General features: G+C 39.9%; 1 protein-coding gene across 1 annotated transcript in view; it reads right to left on the reverse strand.

Moving 5' to 3' along the window:
* The window catches only part of yes1 (YES proto-oncogene 1, Src family tyrosine kinase), a 47,084-nt gene that overhangs the window by 5,519 nt on the left and 22,199 nt on the right, over positions 1-19,366 (reverse strand). Inside the window, exons 3-11 of the mRNA XM_028441373.1 lie at positions 18,062-18,161; positions 15,260-15,358; positions 14,034-14,137; positions 13,722-13,871; positions 13,097-13,252; positions 7,337-7,516; positions 7,175-7,251; positions 4,630-4,783; positions 1,686-1,817 (exon numbers count right to left, since the gene is read on the reverse strand). Of these exons, the coding sequence (XP_028297174.1) occupies positions 1,686-1,817; positions 4,630-4,783; positions 7,175-7,251; positions 7,337-7,516; positions 13,097-13,252; positions 13,722-13,871; positions 14,034-14,137; positions 15,260-15,358; positions 18,062-18,161 (1,152 nt within the window). The remainder of the gene's footprint in view (positions 1-1,685; positions 1,818-4,629; positions 4,784-7,174; positions 7,252-7,336; positions 7,517-13,096; positions 13,253-13,721; positions 13,872-14,033; positions 14,138-15,259; positions 15,359-18,061; positions 18,162-19,366) is intronic.

The raw sequence follows: 19,366 nt of genomic DNA on the forward strand, positions 1-19,366 counted from the left end.
ACGGTGATCCTGAAGCAGCTAAAAAGAGCTATGTGACACGCAGTCAGCTGCATCTTCCTCTATAGTCCCTCCGTGCATGTGAGGATCAGATTATCCCGTGGCTCTGAAATAGGGGGCGGGGCCAAACAGCGACAGCTGAATGTGGATTGGCGTTAGAAACCACGAATGCGCGTCATCTCAGAAAGCTGGGCAGGGAAAACGTGCCTGTCACAGATCAGCGTGTGTGAACGCCTATTTATACCCAAAGTGTGACAGAAAAGAAGGATGTGTTCCCAAACCTGCTGTGAAGAACGTCCACACACTGTCAAAGGCACAGAAATAGGAGCGTGGTACAGTCCTGAAGAAGACCTCCCACTGGCAACATAACAAATAATGATCTCTGGCTTTTATTTGGGGGGAGGTTGTTTATGCAGCATCATTTACACCTATAACAACTGGCACTGATGACTTTGTTAGAGCAAAAATATTGTTTTAGCCTGAATTAATCTAGAAATATGAAAAAGTTGATATTTTTCCATCTTTATAAATAAACTTCACATTATAAGATTGCACATTTTGATTTGTGGCTAAAAAAGTAAAACAGAAAAAGTAAAAGTGAGTATTTTCTTCTGTTTTCAAATCCTTGTTTCATTAATAAATAAATGTTTTGGGTAAACATATTTTCTAATGTTGCTCTAAAGCAGATATGGGCCACTCACAGCCCCGGGAGCCACATTCTGCCTTTGGTCTAATTCTGTGTGGCCCCCCAAGACTAATTCACAAAAAATTGCAATTATATGCTGCCCAAAATAATACACAAAAAACTCAGAAAACACACAACACGACAGCAGAATGCACAGAATGTCAACAAAAATACATGAAGCAACAACAAAAACACCCATTATACACACAAAAGGACACCAGACACACAAAACAAACACCTAAACACACAAAACACCAACACATATACAAAATGACTTCAAAGACAGACACAATCCTAACACAATTACACAAAATGGAAAAAAATAGCCAAAAAAAACTACAATGCAGAAAAACTACAAAACGGCATAGGTTGACAACAAAAATTCAAAATAAATAAATAAATAAAAATGCAAACATAATGCACAAGAAATAACAAAAAACCCATATAATGACCCATAAAATACACAAAATACTAGGAGAAATTGCCAAAAGGACACAAATTGACTTAAAACTCAGAAATCAAAATTACACAAAAAGACAACAAACAATTTGTTTTTTCCTGTGTTAATGCTCAGATTGGTCATTATTCTTAATACTGGCATGGATATTGATTATGTGGCCCTCAGGTCAGACAATCATATTTTTGTGGCCCCGCTGTGATAAAAGCTGCCCATCCCTGCTCTAAAGAAACATTTTCCTTAAATTTGGGTCATGGCTTCCTATTAAGGTTTAATAACGGGTCCTGATGTCAGACAAGCTTCAAGTTCAGAGAACCATTAATTCAGAGCCAGGCTGTGGTCACGTCTGCCATATGGTGCGCTCTGTAATCAGTGCCAGATGAAGCTGCACTTCTTTGCTGACACAGCAGGGGGCAGAAGTGACTTACAGTTACTAAGTGTGGTTTATTTATTGTTTCATCATGACTGTAAAAATTATTACACATTACACTAATGCTCTCTGTGCACGCCAACAGCTTGTTGCAGGTGTCTGCCAGCCCTACATACCCGGGTAGGGCACTCTGCCTTTTGTCACCAGTTCAGTCAGTAGTATTCCAAAGGACCAGACGTCGGATTTGATGGTAAAGCGACCATACAGAGCAGCTTCAGGAGCTGTCCACTTGATGGGAAACTTGGCACCTGTTGGGGTAAAAACAAAAACAAAAAGTCATGGAAAAAAAAAAAAAGGATTTCCCAAGATATCCACAACACTCAGTTTGTCCAATAGGTGGCAGTCAACTTTGTTCTGCTCTGAGAGTGTCTTGCATTTTAAAGAAGAAAGTGACCAAAGTAGAATATCAACATGTGGTCATTTGATCCTTCCGGAAACTTCTGGTTAACTTCAAAACAAGAGCCTTATTTACAAAAGCGTTAAAAAAACTGAATGACAGACAAGAGGAGATGTTTTTGTTTTGAAAAGGGGATGTTTGAAGGCGGCCCCAGGACGATTTTAAGTTTCGCTCACAATGCATCATGAGGCCGTTGAGCATTACTAGCGTGCCCACCGTGCAATCCCGATCTAGTATACATCCGGGTAGTTCTTACATACTTTCCATGCCATCTAATGTGAATGTACTACATATGCATTTTGATGTCAGACTTAGTACGAGTACGTTAATATACGATTTCAAACACAGCCTCTGCTTCGTGTTTTTAAGCTTTAGATGTTTTAAAGCAGAACTAAGTAACTTGCTCTAAGCGCTCCTCTAAAGGTCCCTTTTGGTGTCGTAAAACTCTGCACCCCACGCCCCGTCCCACCCCACAGCTACATGAGCACCTTTGCTCTCCCAAGACAGTAGCAACCGATCACTGAAAAATCCTAATACAACAGTGACACTAAGGGTGCTTTCACACATATAGTCCATGTGACCATGTGAACAGTAAAAGGAAGAGAGACAAGTAAAATAAATGAATGATGTGGGAGTAATACGGAAGGGAGTGTGGAAATGTGTGTGATGTGTTTGTTTGCTGACAAAGCAGCTCTGAAAATGAATGGATGGATAGATAGATGGGGGATATTTGTGTGTGTGCTGCCTGATGAAGCGCTGGGTTGCGATAGTGTGCACACCTGTTGCCGTGACGACGGTACATAATTGCTGTATGATTGCTGCTGAGCTTTCACTGCATGGAGTTGCTCCGTTCCTCTGACAAAGGTCTTCTCTGCCTTTTTTTTTGCTGGCCCCGCCAGCCACGGGGCTGGTCATAATCACGGATTAGTTTGTATTGGGCTGCTGTAAAGCAGTACGTCTTGCCACCGGGTCAGAAACAGGAAAGTTTTAAGTGCTGTTTTCTGGCCAGAGACAGCAGCGGGAGATGAAAGACCCCCCAATCACCCTATAAACACTTGCATTACCCTCACAAGGACTACAAGAAGGATTTATTAAGGTGAAAAAGTTACTTAGTTTTGTTTTAAGTCACAGCTGCTGGGATCTGCTGCTATGTTTTTCACTGACACAGGCACAACTGGGATGTGATTTACATCACCCTCTAGTGGTACAAAGTAATATTGCATTGAGAGTCTGACAGGACTGCAAAAACCCCTAAAGGGGCCATATCATGCTAAATCCACTTTTTTTAGCCCTTAAATGCATTTTGTTGTATATTTAGAGTGCTTAGAAGTACAGAAAAAATCTAATTAGTCTCTTCAGGTGCTCCGTAGATATCTTTATATTCTGTTTTGCTCATATTTTTCAATCTGTTTCGATTTTTCTATTCTCTATTACGTTTTTTGAACAATAATGTCACAGTATTTGCAGCGGAACTGACAAATTAGGACATCAACTCCAGGTCCAACACTTCGAGCAATCCACCATTTTTATTTCTCGCTTTTATTTTGTAGTCCAAGCTCAAGGATGCCGAAGTTACGAGAGGATAAGTCAAAATGTTTGGTTGTTGGATGTGGTAACCCACACGCTTCATTACACCGTCTTCCAGCATCAGAACCTTTTTGAAGTGCCTGGTTGAGTTTTATTTTTCACGGAAATGTACCCACATCTGTGGGTAAGGTCATTTTTGTGTGCGCGATGCACTTCAAGGACGACTGCTTCAGCAACCTCCACCAGTATAAAGAAGGATTTGCCGAAAGACTTTGTCTGATTGAGGGTTCAATTCCTTCTATCTTTGGAGACGACGAACAGAGCACTTCGGTAAGCTGTAAATAACGCTAAAAAGTGTGACGATAAGACGTCCCTGTCATTGTTTTGTTAGCATTAGCAGTTGCACCGTCTTCAGACTTCATATGTTAGCGCTGTGTGCTCGTTTTAGATCCTTGATGATATGGACTACGTGATTTAATTTAAGTCTAAAGGCTGTATGGACAAGTCTTCTGTTGTTGACATTTTGTAAATAACCTCTGAATAAAAAGTTTATGGGCCGCTACATAACCGTATCTCTTCTATCAAACTACAAAAATGGCCGAGCAGGGTGGAGTTGAACCGAGTGTCACCTGAAGAGGGGGCGGGGTATGAAGTGTCTCATTTGCATTTAAAGAGACCGCACCAAAACGAGTTGCTCTCAGAAGCACATCAGAAAAGGGGAAGAAGAGGGGTCTGGGGAGCTATAATAATGAGGAATTCAGACCCAAGCATTGCAGTTCTGCTTTATATAGACCACAATTGTATGATTTATATGTAAATAGGAAGGATTTAAAACCATGATATGTCCCCTTTTAAACCCATTCTTCCTAAAGGTCTGAGCACCTGTAATCCCCAGACCCAGACCATCATGTCTGTCCAGGCTTCTACCCTGAAACAAGCCACAGTACGTACCTCACTCACGCGTGCTGCCCCTGAGAGAGAGACAGACTAAAGTGGGTCCCATGTTAATATTGTGCAAGGCCTGTGTGGTGTTTTGACCCAGAGTGCTGTTTCTATAAATACTTAACCAAGAAAACAATATTAAGATATGTGTTTTGGTTCTAATCACAACGTCAGGCGGTTGGTTGTGCACACACCTTGTCTTGCAGTGTACTCGTTGTCTTCAATCAGTCGAGCTAAGCCAAAGTCGGCGATCTTGCACACCAGGTTGTCGGCCACCAGGATGTTGGCGGCCCTCAGATCTCTGTGGATGTAGTTCATCCTCTCAATGAAGGCCATGCCATCGGCGATCTGACAGGGAGCACACAAGTGTTAGGAATCACACAGCCATTGGATACAGAATCAAATCCCTTGATACACATAAAACACCAAACGCCTGGAACAGCGGCACTCAGATGATTTGTCTTCCCTTGATAACAAGCCACGACTCAAATCAAGGAAGAGTTAATGATAATATTTCATAATCAAACATATCATATTTATCAAAGTATCACAGATGATCACAGAAGTCGCTCTGGAAATAAATTCTACAGGTTTTACTGTAAAAAAAAAAAAAAAAAAAAAGCTATGCCCTATATATAAAATAAAAAAACATCTGTCAATGAGTAAAAAACAATTTATGCATTGAAAAACTCTTGAATGAAAATATACAGTATGTTTCAACAGATACAGTGCATCCAGAAAGTAGTACTTTTTGTTTTGTTACAGCCTTATTCCAATTAGTATTAAATTAATCTTCTTCCTCAAAATTCTACACAAAATACCCCATAATGACAATGTTGAAAATAAGTTTTTTAGATTTTTACTATTTTTTTTATAAAACAGAAAACTATGAAATCACATTTATGCAAGTATTCACAGCCTTTGCCACAAAGCTCAAAGATGAGCTCAGGTGCATCCCGTTTCCACTGATCATCTTTGAGAGGTTTCTACAGCTTATGTGGAGTCCACCTGTGGTCAATTCAGTTGATTGGCCGTGATTTGGAAATGCTCAACACCTGTTTATATAAGGTCCCACAGTGCATGTCAGAGTACAAACACAAACATGAAGTCAAAGGAATTGTCTGTAGCTCTACGAGATAGGATTGTTTTGAGTCATAAATCTGGGGTATTTGTGCCTCAAACAAAGAAGATATAGAAAAATACAGATACAGAACAATTTATGCTGCTTTGAAGGTCCAATGAGAACAGTAGCCTCCATCATTTGAAAATGGAGGAAGTTTGGAACCACCAAGACTTTTCCTAGAGCTGGCCGACCAAGTGATCGGGGAGAAAGGCCTGAGTCAGGGAGGTGACCAAGAACCCAATGGTTAATGTCAGAGGTCTAGCGTTCCTCTGTGGAGAGAGGAGAACCTACCAGATGGACAACCATCTTTGTAGCAAACCACCAAGCAGGCCTGTATGGTAGAGTGACCAGAAAAAGCCATTCCTTTGAAAAAGGCACATGGAAGCCCGTCTGGAGTTTGCCAAAAGGCCCCAAAAGGACTCTCAGACTATGAGAAACAATCAAAATGATCTGGTCTGATGAGACAAAGACTGAACTGTTTTGGTGTGAATATCTACAATACCATCCCTGCAGTGAAGCATGGTGGTGGCAGCATAATGTTATGGGGATGTTTTTCAACAGCAGGAACTGGCAGGCTAGTCAGGATAGAGGGAAAGATGAATGCACCTAGATGAAAACCTGCTCCAGAGCACTCTAGACCTCAGACTGGGGCGAAGTTTCATTTTTCAGCAAGATATGACCTGAAGCACAAAGCCAAGATCTCATAGGAGTGGTTGCGGAACCACTCTGTGAATGGGGAGTCCAGACTTGAATCTCATTAATCATCTCTGGAGAGATCTCCATCCAACCTGATGGAGCTTGAGAAGCACTGCAAAGAAGAATGGGTCAAACTAACAAACAACAAAGTATTAAGCAAAGGCTGCGAATAATTACATAAATGTGATTCCTTAGTTCTCCGTTTTTTCACAAATTTACAAAAATTCAAATGAAAACTTTTCACATTGTCATTATGGGGTATTTTGTGTGGAATTTTGAGGAAAGAGGTTAATTTAAAACAATTTGGAATACGGCATAACAAAATGCGGAAAAAGTTAAAACTTTTCTGTAAAAACTAAGTACTACATTACCGCCCCCTACTGTTAGAAACACGATTGGCTGGAGCTAATCTAGGTTCATTTATCACTTTCAAAATAGAAACACAGGATGCTTTTCTTCACTCTCATGCAAAAATTACCCCATCTTTGGGTCCCAAACTTCTAGTTGAAAACGCCTGACGTAAAAAGCCACAATCTTCACCCCAAATATCTAACAAGGCAGTTATCTGAGGGTGGAATCCCAACAGGGCGTCTCGGGGCGTTCTATGAGCGACAGATTTAATACTCCAACACTTTTCCACTCAGCTGAGTGCAGAGAAGGAGGAGCTCGAGAGACGAATTAGGAGCAGATCACAGGAGGTGACAGCAGCAGGCAGCTTAAGTGGCCTCTGGTGAGCAGTGTTTAAGTGCTGCAGATGGTTAAGTGAAGAACACACACACGCACAAAAACACACACGATTCTGCTGCGGTGAGGAGGAAGAAAAGGCAGCAGAAGGATTACAAACAAACCTGCCACTCCGATGGAAACGCCTGACCTTGAGGTTGTTAAACATTTGACGCACACGCACACAGGATTCCTACCTGTGAGGCCATGTCGACCAGCTGTGGCAGCTTCAGATACTTCCCATCACCTTCCTTTAGAAAGTCCAGTAAACTTCCTGTAAGAGTGTACCATAAGTGTTTGAGCAGCAAATCAAACGGAAATAACAAAAACCCATTCCCATCCTCTTCCCAAAGCCTCACCTTTGCCCATGAACTCTGTGACAATGTAGATGGGCTCCTCCGACACCACGGCGTAGAGAGGCACCAGTTTGTCGTGTCGGAGCTTCTTCATTATCTGAGCCTCCTGAAGAAAGGCCTCCGGGGACATGGTGCCAGGTTTTAGGGTCTTGATGGCAACCTTGGTGGTGCCGTTCCATGTGCCTGAACAAAACCAAAGAATATGACCAGATCAGACAGAACTTATGAACTACTCAGGAGCGGATTCACTGATATCTGAAATAAAGGGTGGTAAACCAGTTGCTTCCCTAAATCCTTTAGTGATGCAGATTCCTCACCTGCTGCGAGGAATTCACTAAGATTGCAGCAATGATTAGTGCACGTGCAGAAGTGGTGCAGACCGCCGTATTTACATGAGTGCTTGGTACGTGTTATGTTGAACATGGAGGTTGAATGAGAGTGGAGTGCACGGAAGTGTCAAAATAAATTTGAAGCAGCAGAATTGGAGGTGTTAGTAGAAGAAGCTAATAAAAAAAAATGGATAAATTACAGCAGATAGATAGATAGATAGATAAATAGATAGATTCTATGTTCTTACCGCAGTGAGGAAATGTGCGCGAATGTGAGTAACGGGGGTGTGAGAGAGTGTGCGTGCCTATGGTTCGAGTCCGACAGGCGACCGGGACAGGTAGCGAGCTAATGTTTATAGTGTAGCCAGATATTAAAGTGCAGCTCTACAACAACAAAAAGGCCTGTTATTCCTACGCAGTATCATCTTTAACAAGCGTACGGGAGAGGTCCCCGGAGGAAAAGCAGCCTCCAGCCATGGAGAGTGCGGATCTCAGCTGTCCCCCCCAGCCACGGTGGGGAGACAAAACAGGAAAGGTTTAAACACGTTCTTAAAATTGTGAATTCATTCATCTCAAATATATTAACTCGAAGTCTGAAAATGCCATCCCTCATTCATCTTTCCTCTCCCCTGCCCCGTCTCCTCACAAATATTACTGCCGTCATCACTGTGCAAAAAGCTTTGACAGTTACCACCTGGTTGTGGGCCGTGCTAAATTTACAGGAAAAACAGAGGCATCAATGAAGTCCAGGTTTGGTGAATTGCATCGTGTCCCCTGCAATAATTTATTTACATGTCCTCCTCCCATTTTTTTGCTCACCTTGTGAGCTCCGCACGCCTGATTCCCTAGGGTTTGTACGGTTTATTAGCGCGTGGAGTGATGTTTGTACATGTTTTAATACACCTAAACCTTTAGTGAATCCGCCCCTTAGAGTTTGTATGTTCTCCGCAACAATGCATGGACTTACTTCGCATCTAATTGAAACAGTGAAAAATTACTGGATATTGTGAATTTATTGTCACATTGTACATACATATATAAATGTTAAATTTTAAAAGAAGCCATTTATTTATTTTCCAATGTTTGACAGAATAAATGCAAGAAAAAGTGTGAAAAGTGTGAGAAAAATTAAACAACATTCAAAAAAAAAAAAAGAAACTGGTGAAGAAAAAAATCAAAATGTTTTATTCATAAAGGCTGACATTAGGCTGTCATTAAGTGTTGTCTGTTACCCTAATCCTAACCCTTTGTTACCCTAACCCCACTAGAGCCCGCCACCTAACTCAAAACATGCCAACATAGCTCCAAAGGTGTCATAATTTAGCAAAAAACACAATGACAACCTTTGACACCTTATTCATGCTAAAGACAGCGGAATGTCAGCCTTATCTATAAAACTTCAAGTGAAGTGTTACCAATATTTGACGCTTTTAATTACTTTTTTTCTATTTTCCTGTAAAATTCTACAAATAACTTATGAGTAATAAGTTGCATACCCACATGTAAAGTTGCCTCAAATTGGTTCTGTACAATGCTAATTTAGCTGATAGTGTGGCTTTTTTCTTCTTCTTCTTTTTTAAAAAACTGGCTAAAGAAGGGACCAATCATCCGTTGACTGAGCCAAAATCAATAAAGTCAAATATGTATAAACCGACATTTCAATATAATGCTGAAGTGACCAGAGACAGGATTTTTATTTTATTAACAATTAAAATTCAAATAAAAAACAACATAAAAGTAACTTGAATATATAAAAATCACAAATTCCCTTCAAAATAAAAGCACAAAATCAAACCAAACCTACAAACCAAAGAAAATGGACCCACAACTTTGATATTCCTCTGCATGTCAGGCTAAAACGTAAAGTTTAAGGAATAACTAAAATAACTAAAAGACATGAAGTTTTGAACTCAATCCGGATTAATCAGAATTTCATTTAAAACGTTTTTAGTTTGTAAAAACAACGCATGCTGCTAAACTCGGTCCCTAAAAGGGACAAGCAGGGCCCTGTGACCCCTTTTAGATGATAAGATAGTCTGGTTTAAAGTCAGCCGGTCTCTGGCAGCGTTTCCGTGCGTGCAAGGAGCAGCTCAGCAGAGACTGAACGCGATGGCGCTCACACACACACTCACACATATACTCCCACTAACACACAGAGCCTGAAGGACAAAGTAGGACGATAATGTGTGATGACTGGGTCAGCGCGAGCGAGGCAGTGCACCAAGTGAGCAGCTTTCAATGCTTTACCAGCAAGATTAGTTAAGGTTGGGATGATGTCATTTACACAAAAGTGGCATTTGCATGTTCTCCCCATGCAGTTAAAGGTTTTGAAAAGTCAAAAATATGACTGTTCAGTTCACTGAAGCCTCTAATTTTGGATGCAGGAGTGAGTGGGTACCACAAAAGTTCCACATTGTCGCCACCTATTGGTGGACATGTGAACAGCTGGCACTCTGCTGCATTAAGAAATTCCTTTCAAAATAAAAACAGACCTACACTGCGTTCGAAATCGTATACTAACGCACTACATACTCAATGAGCTGTAGTACTAGACATAGTACTGTCTACTATCTACTAATAGTATGATTAGTACGATGAGCGTTCCCACTGAAGTATACTTCATTTTGAAACTACAACCTCAAAAACATGAAGCACACTGAGGCTAAATATCTCTGTTAATTCACCACCTTTGAAAGTTCTGAAAACATTTTAAGTGAAAAAGTGACCAAGTAGAATATCAACATGTGATCATTTAATTCATAAAACCTGCGGAAACACATTTCATGCTGACTTTCGGAGACCGGCCATTGTGCTACTGACAAAATTTCTTCCTATGAAATTTAAAGTCTTCTTCCCACTGTCACTAAATGCTTGTTCATGTGGATCTTGTTGGGCTCTTTCTTTCTCACTATGGACTCTATATATTGTTAAGCGCTTTGAGATGTCTTTGTTGTAGTTTGTGCTATACAGTATAAAGTTGAATTGAATTAAATTGAAACTTCCAGTTTACTTCAAAACAAGAGCCCTATTTACAAAAGGGTTGAAAAACTAATGGAAAGACAAGAAGAGATGCTTTTGTTTTGACTTTTCCCAGGATGATTTTACGTTCCGCTCGCAATACATCATGGGGCGGTTAAGTATGACTAGTGTGCTCACCATGCATACTTAAAAAAAATCCTGATATAGTATACATCCTGGTATTTCTCTAATGTGAATGCACTATATACTCATTCTGATGTCAGACAAGTAGTATGCGATTTCAAACACAGCCCTACACTATATGGACAAAAGTATTTAGCCACACCTTGTCAGTCAAAGTTAGAGCTTCTTATGTCCAATAAAGGGCGATGTTAAAACTTCAGCATAGCAAGACATTTTGGACAATGTGATGCTTCCAGCTTTGTGGGAACAGTTTGGGGAAGACCTTTTGTTCTTTCAACAGTGCCTGGACCATGATGACATGGACCTCAACCCCATCCAGCACCTTTGGGATGAAGTGGAACCAGGCCTTCTCATCCAACGTTTGTGCCTGACCAATGCTTTACATAATGAATGGACACAAACTCCTACAGAAACACTCAAACATCTGATAAAAAGCCTTTAGAGAAGAGAGAGCTGATAGAGCTACAGGAGGACAAACTCTATATTAAAGTTTATATAGTATATCAGTTATTTTTGTGCTTCCAGTGAACATAAAATAACTTCCAAGCGTACAGCCAGTGCGGGTAAAGAAGAGGATTCTTTAGATTGTGCTGCAGTGGCTTGCAGGTCGAGGCTTGCAGCAGGCCGCTGCTAAATGACAGGCTGAGTTTGTTCTCGCCCCCGCCCCACACGCTCCTCCCTCTGCAGGCCGGAGCGTAGGAAGTGACCTGTGATTACAACGCCTGCTCTGTGTGTGAGTTGCAATCAGTATTTCAGAACGTGGGCAGTATGAGGACGATCTGTCCTCTAGAGTGAGTCTAACAGCTATGCTAACCAATCCTCCCGTGTGGGCTCACTTCCTGTTTGCATCCACCGTGACTGATAGACATCACGTGGACTGGTAACCTGTAGAGCCTTTGGGTTTTAAGAGGTGATTTCTTCCTTGATGCACACATTTAATCACAAAAAAGTGCTACAATAATCAGGTTTAAGTGCAGAATTGTCTATGTTGCACATAGAGAAACACCCTCTTAGCAATGTTTGTATGGAGAATGATGTCAGAATAGGTTTATCTGTACTGTGTCGTCCTTACCCAGTGACTGCACGTCAAGTATGAATGGGTTTTATGACACATTATATTTTGTATTTCCATGTGATGGGCTGGGAGGGTTGCCTAGCAACTGTGTCTGATGTGTAAAAGTGGACACAGACAATGAAGAAAATGGTTCATTGATTAAAACTTCAGCAAATATAGATAGAAAGTCTACAATTACAGCAATACAGTGAGGGTTTTAGTTGAGAGTTAGGGTGCCAGGAATCTATTGTTATCATGCATGTTCTTCTTTTTCCTTCAAAGAAATCACATATTGCATGTGCACATAATCGTCAAATTTTGCACTAAAGTCCAGTTCCATGACAGCAAAATCTGGCCAATCATTCTAAAGATGGCGCTACAGCAAGCCCCTATATTTCAACATTTTGAAAATTAAGAAAATAACCACATTTGTCCATTTTTCCAAAATTCTGAACTACATCACTGTTTTTTTCCTCACCTCCCACAATTTTTGCTCAATTGACTCCAAACTCTCTACAGCGCATCTTATACAGGTACAACTCAAAAAATGTACAAGTTGATGTTGATGATTATGGCTTACAATAATATTCTAATTATCCAAGACACTGAATTTTGGGTTTTCATTATCTATAAGCCATAATCATTAAAATTAAAAAAAAAAGGCTTGAAATATGTCTCTATGTGTCATAAGCCTACATCATGAATGGGTTAGACTTTCTGAAATGAGTGACAAAAATATTGAACATTTTTATGATATTCTAATTTTTAGATGTACCTGTGCATAAACGATCTACACCATTTTTTTAATTTATTTAATAAAGCCTAAGGTGCATCAAAATGTTTGACCATAAATGGTAATGTAAACAGACTTGCAAATTCTTGCTAAATATATTTTCAATGTTCAATTACATTTTGGAGTCATTGTAAATTATGTTTTGAAAATATTCAAATTGTAATTTTTTTTTTTTTACAGCATTTTGAATTTCACTCATGCTAACAACTGAGTCAATGGAAAAACAGCATTTTTAAACATCACTTTTTCCACTTATGAAGCCAATAAATGATTGTTTTAAAAATAATGACCAATATATCCATGCTGTCTAGATACAATGTGTGTATTTTTGGGTTTTCATCCTAATAACTGATTTTTTTTTTCATTCAGTGGCTTAAGACTGGAACTACACACAGAGAGCAGCCCACACGTCATCGCCCTCTTACCCATCCAAACTTCTCCGAAACAGCCCTGTCCCAGTTTGACCTCCAGTCGCAGCGACTCCCGCGGGATTTCCCAGGCGTCTTTAGCGAGTCCCTGAGTCTGTGGCTTCACTGTGGGACACACAGTGGTCAGCCTGTAGCACAGACCGTCTGCATGTTCTGGGTGGAGAGAAATCAAAGGGTCAACAGGAGACAAACAATGTTTGTCGTGAACGAAAGGTTTTCATTTTCCTACATTTTTCTTGCAATAAATCCCATAAAAAGGGAAACGTTTCAAAGGATTTTTGGCCCCACAGATCACAAATAAGTCTCTGGGAGCGACTGGAGTCACTGTACAATAAACCAGTCAGATTTGTTTGGAATATTCATGACAATAGTCATGCTGAAGTGAACCAAACGCCTCACAGACAGGCTTAAACACTCATTTTACAGTGTTTGATCAAACCGTGTGAGCTAAACCTTTCCTTTTTAATCCCTCCGCAGGCTTAGAAGTGCCTCGCTTCAAACACTTTATGTCGTTGAATGGACCCTCACATGCTGAGGGTGCTGCGGTGGGCTTATCAGCTCTGCTCTGCAGCAGAAATCATCGGCAGGAATATTAATGCTGGGTGGATGAAGCTTCTGGTACCTGTGTAGTGTTTGACCAGCTTCTGCAGCGCCTCAAACTGGGCCCTCGTGGTGATGTAATAGCCGCCGTTATCCAGCTTGCGGATCTTGTAGTGTTTGACGTTGTCGCCCTTCACCTCGTCCCAGTCCCGGATGGACAGAGAATAGGCGCCTTGGAACAGAAAGATGACAGAAATACAGGACCCGGTTACTATGACAACAGATCAACCTGCCACTACAGCTAGTTACTAAAGGTCAAATGATGATGCTGTAGAGTTTAGTTTTCACAAGTGCAAACACCATAACTTATTGCTGTGGTTTGACAGAGTCATACCTTTGGTTGTCTCGCTCTCTCGTGCCAGGAATGTTCCCCGCTGGTTTCCTGGGAGCAACAGGAGACGCTCAGCATCTTTACGACCCATTTTACCAAAATACCATCTGTACGAACAGAAGAAATCACTGAGTCAGAAATCAGCAGGTGTTACGAAGCAGAATCTGATAATAAGGACATTTGGCTTGTTACTTTAAAATAGGTGTTACTAGATTTAATGTGAATTAGACACAAAGATCACTGATGTAGCAGCAGAATAAAGTCAAAACATTCTGAACTGAACAATGGAGCCTCTGAAAGGCTCCTGAAATTTGAGGCCTCAGATGGTTCCTGCACACTAAGGCCTCAGATGGTTCCTACACCCTAGGGACTCAGATGGTTCCTGCACCCTGGGGCCGCAGATTGTTCATGCACCCTAAGAGCGCAGATGGTTCCTGCACCCTAAGGGCTCAGATGGTTCCTGCACCCTAAGGGCTCAGATGGTTCCTGCACCCTAAGGGCTCAGATGGTTCCTGCACCCTAAGGGCTCAGATGGTTCCTGCACCCTAAGGGCTCAGATGGTTCCTACATACTAAGGCCTCAGATGGTTCCTACACCCTGGAGCCGCAGATTGTTCATGCACCCTAAAAGCTCAGATGATTCCTGCATCCTAAGGCCTCAGATGGTTCCTGCACCCAAATGACTCAGATGGTTCTTGCACCTTAAGGTCTCAGATGGTTCCTGCACTCTAAGGTCTCAGATAGTTCCTGCACTTTGGGATCTTAGATGGTTCCTGCACCCTAAGGCTTCAGATGGTTCCTGCACCGTGAGGATTAGAGGGTTAGCGCTACAAACTTTTGTATTTTTCAGAAACCTTGTATGAATTTAGCATTGAAAACTTAAATTAAGGCTAAATCTCTTTGATTAACTTCCTTCATATTTAATTTGATTTCATATTTGTTGGGGAGTTTTTGCTTTGGTGTGAATGATCAGTATTAGTAAAAACTGAAGCACCATAAACAGACCAGGCTAAGCCGTATCAGCAGACGCAGCTTGTTCCCGTAATGGTGACACAGCACACAAACAGCCATGAGAACGCCACCAACACAGTGTGCCATTGTTTCAGCCGCTGTGTGTCCAGACAGAAGCATTATTTTGTCTTCATCAGAGGAAACCAACGACAGCAGAGCGAGAAATTAGAAGATAATGAGACGGACAGAGGATAAGAATCAGTGGTGTTGGGTGCTCACTCTTCGGCCTGGATGGAGTCCGCCGGGGCCACGTAGTTGCTGGGGATGTAACCTTGCTGCCCAGTGTTGATGGAGCGAGCCTCCCACCAGTCGCCTTCCCTGCAGAGAGACGTCGATGAGAAATTACAAGCTCACCACACGGACGGAATTGTTGATTTAACATCACGCCCACTCAAATCCCTAACTCCCTATCCCTAAACAAAGACAAAACAAACTACTGATCTACACAGAGCACTGAAGCCCACTCTAAAGCCTAGAAATTGCCCTCAATCTCATTTTTCACAGAACATAAACTGTTCTGGAATCCAGGCTTTTATGGACAGGAGTCGTGTGAAATGGATTATTTTTCTATAAAAGAGAAATGCCTTAAATGTACTTTAATGATATACTGAAATTAAACTAGATGCTATTCTTTAACCCAGTGGTTCCCAAACTTTTTCAGTTGTACTCATACTTTTCAGCACCTTCCCCCCCATCACAACAAAATGGGTACAAAGTGTAACCTTTATTGAAAAACGTAAAATTGTGACTATTCTCATTCAAAACGCCATAATGAAATTCTGAATGAAACATTTATTTTGCATGACCAATGTATATAAAGACGTTCTCATGACGTCACCTCCAGTTTGGAAACCAGTGCTTTAACCATTTCTACTCTGAACTTGTACCTTAACATTCAATTATTCATTTTGTTTCAAGATTCTCGTTGAAAAACACAAAAATGTCACTTTTTATTTTTAGATTATCTTTCACTATTATTTTTTTTAAATCACAAATGAGCCGAATTAGGAAAATCCATTTATGATTTTATTCTAGTAATAGTTATAAAATCTGCAAACTGGATCTAATGATGAGATGCTAAAAAACAATGACATGTTCATTTCCAACCTCACCTTATTCCATTAGCAGGAGTTAGCAAATAGCTCATGGCTAATGATTAGGGTGTGCCAAAATTTCAATTTCTGATAATCGTTTTTTGTTTTTGTTTTTCCTTTTTACACAAGTTAAGTACTAAGTACAAGTTAAATGTTCTCAGGTTTGAAGTTTACTAAGACCAAATTGATATTAGTATTAGCACTGAAATGTATGGGCAGTCTGCAGTGCAGGTTGAAGTTGAACTTTACACAAGGTGGTTTAGCATAAGTTAAAATGTGAGCCCAGGTTTTCATAAACCACCCAGTTGTTTATATTATAATGCACTGACTGAAATGTTTATTTTTCGTATACAGTGAAATATTCCAGCTTTCATAAAACAAGTTCATTCTGCTTGTTAAGCAGCACTGATTTGTCCATGTTTACAGAGAAGTTGATAATACTAGCACTGAAATGACTATTTTCTGCATTAAATCTGTTTTTAATGATTTAAGGTTAATTTGCACAAACATTAACAATATTTTGGTGAAGCATTATTTTGTATCAGTCTTCCCTTAAAGACTTAAACATAACACAAGGACATTGGACTAGTTGTGGTCAGAGCCACTGTGCAGTATACACTGTTTTATTCATTTGACATTGTTTTGTAATTCCTGTGAAATGGATTCAGTCCAGTCAATAAATTCAGAATTTCTTCAGTGACACAGATATCGTAATGCATCGTGGATGAATTTTACCGTGATATATCGATTATCGCAGAATCGCTGTATCATGACAATACAAAAATATCACGATGTATCGCATCGCGAAGTACCTGGCGACACCCAGCCCTACTAATGATGGTGATCGTTTCCATCATGATGGGTGCGCATAGGTGGTGCTCCCAAAATTTGATGAAATCATGTTAAATTCACATTACGGTACTTTTTTCACTATAATCAGTAAAATAAAGAAGGCGAGTGATGATGATTATGATGGAACTGTTGTAAGTGCTTCGATTTTTAGTCGTTTCATTAAAAAGCTTCTGTTCATTTTCAGTTAAAATGAATTAAAATGCCACATTACCCACGCATCCCTCTGTTCCTGCAATGAGTACCTAGTGACCCTTGGTCTAACTTTGTGCGGCCCCAAAACAAATACAAAAAAACCAATGAAAATAGACATAATTAGAGAAAATTTTAACAAAATATGAACAAAAACACACAAAATAAGAACTCAAACACTAGAAAAGGAGAGCAAAAATATCAAGATGACTCAGAAAATAGGACAAAAACACATTGATGTTAAGATTGCTCATTTTTCTAAATGCTGCCATGAATGTTACAGCCCTAGTATCAAGAAAAATCACATTTTTGTGGCTGCTGCTATAATAAAATTGCATATGTCTGCTATTTTCTGTTCCTTCTGAGAGCGGTTTATGAAAAAATGTATTTAAAAAAATGAGCAACAGCCTTCTGCGTTCCTGTGAGCACCAGACCGCAAAAAGTCATGTGCACCCCTGTACATTATTATATATTTTTCAAATAATGTTAAACAAAATACCATAAACATGTACGCTATTGTATACAGTAGAGTCTCTTGTCCTCGGGAGTGTTTACATGTGTGTGTGGTGAGGAAAATGATGGATTAGATTATGGAAATAACACAAACAGACCATTTTTAGGATAAAATTACTGAAACATGTTTCCCTCATTAACAGATGAACAAGTGGCAGGGAGAAAAAAAATCTGCAGCGGTTCAACAGATCGGCCGATTAGAGGAAGCCATTAACCCAGACATCAGAATACAATGAGGGATTAGAGTAGGCACACATCCTCAGGATGCGCGCACACACACACACACGCACGCACTCGCACACTCACTCAGACACACACACGCACGCACACACGCACACACACACAGACACATTGCAGATAGTGAAACACTCACGAGTTGTTGATAATTTGAAAGCGATCGCCTTTTTTGAAGGACAGGTCGTCCGATGTCCGTGCTTCATAGTCGTAGAGCGCCACGAAAAACGTCACACCACCTGGAAATGAAAGGCACAGGGAGCTGTAAGGAGAAGTTACAGGATGTTTGTACGTTTATGTCAGAAATTAAAGACGAGTTAAAGAAGTCCATTTATATATTTATTGAGCCCGATTAATGCATGTGATATGCCTATGTTGACCGCATAGGCATACCACATACATTATGTGTGCATATGTTTAAACTTGGGGTGTCGATATCGATATCGGTCCGATATTAGCCTGAAAACAAATATCGGATACAAATATCCGGATTTTCCATTTTTTTTTTCCCCAATTCCTTTTTTATTTATTTTATCCAATTGCAGAATACTGTAGATATTATGATGAAGGTTAAAATGTATGTAACCAATGGGTTAATAATAAATGGGTCAGTTTTTCTCATACCTACTGTTGCTGACTATTGTTCTCTGTTTGATTAACATCACTTGATCAAACCTTTTCTAACATTCCATACTACAAAATAAGTATATATACATTTTTTTATTAGAGAAAGGAGAGAAGAAAAAAAAGCATATATGATTCATTCTGATATCGAATCAATATCGGTATTGGCCGATACGCAAGGCTGCAATATCGGTATCATATGGGAAATAAAAAAAGGTGTATCAGGACATCCCTAATTTACACCCATACAAGTACATATACACAACACCATCCTAGACACGCTTATTTAATCCCCTCCATTCTCACTCAGAACTCTCTGAATAATGAAAGAATAAAAGGCTTCCATTTATTCCAACATAATGTTGCATTTTTGTAAAATATATCAGAACAACCAAGACAAAAACTCATATCTCGATATTTTTTCTTTAAATGGAGATATATGATATACAATAAATCTCTATATTTTCAACAATAGAGTCTTACCAGAAAGATAATTCTGGGTTAAATTTGCTTAAATAAAATGCCACACAGGCACATTTTGGCTTTTGATAAGGGACAGTATGTGTGAGTGAGTTCTGTAGTGTGGCTTGTTTAGGGGGAATGTCTGGGTTAGGACGTGCTCATTAATCAATCTAAATGTGATTTTCATGCTGTTCTGAGAGCTAACAAAAGCAACAACTCAAAAATAGTATTTCAATACAAAATAGTCTATAAAAAAAAAATATATATATTTATATATATCAGAAATATGGAAAAACTGTAAAGAAGGACATTGTTTGACTGAATTCTTTGAATAATAGTAAACACTTGTATTATGTGA

The sequence above is a fragment of the Gouania willdenowi genome, unplaced genomic scaffold (genome assembly GCF_900634775.1).
Source record: "Gouania willdenowi unplaced genomic scaffold, fGouWil2.1 scaffold_228_arrow_ctg1, whole genome shotgun sequence".
Lineage (NCBI taxonomy): Eukaryota > Metazoa > Chordata > Actinopteri > Blenniiformes > Gobiesocidae > Gouania > Gouania willdenowi.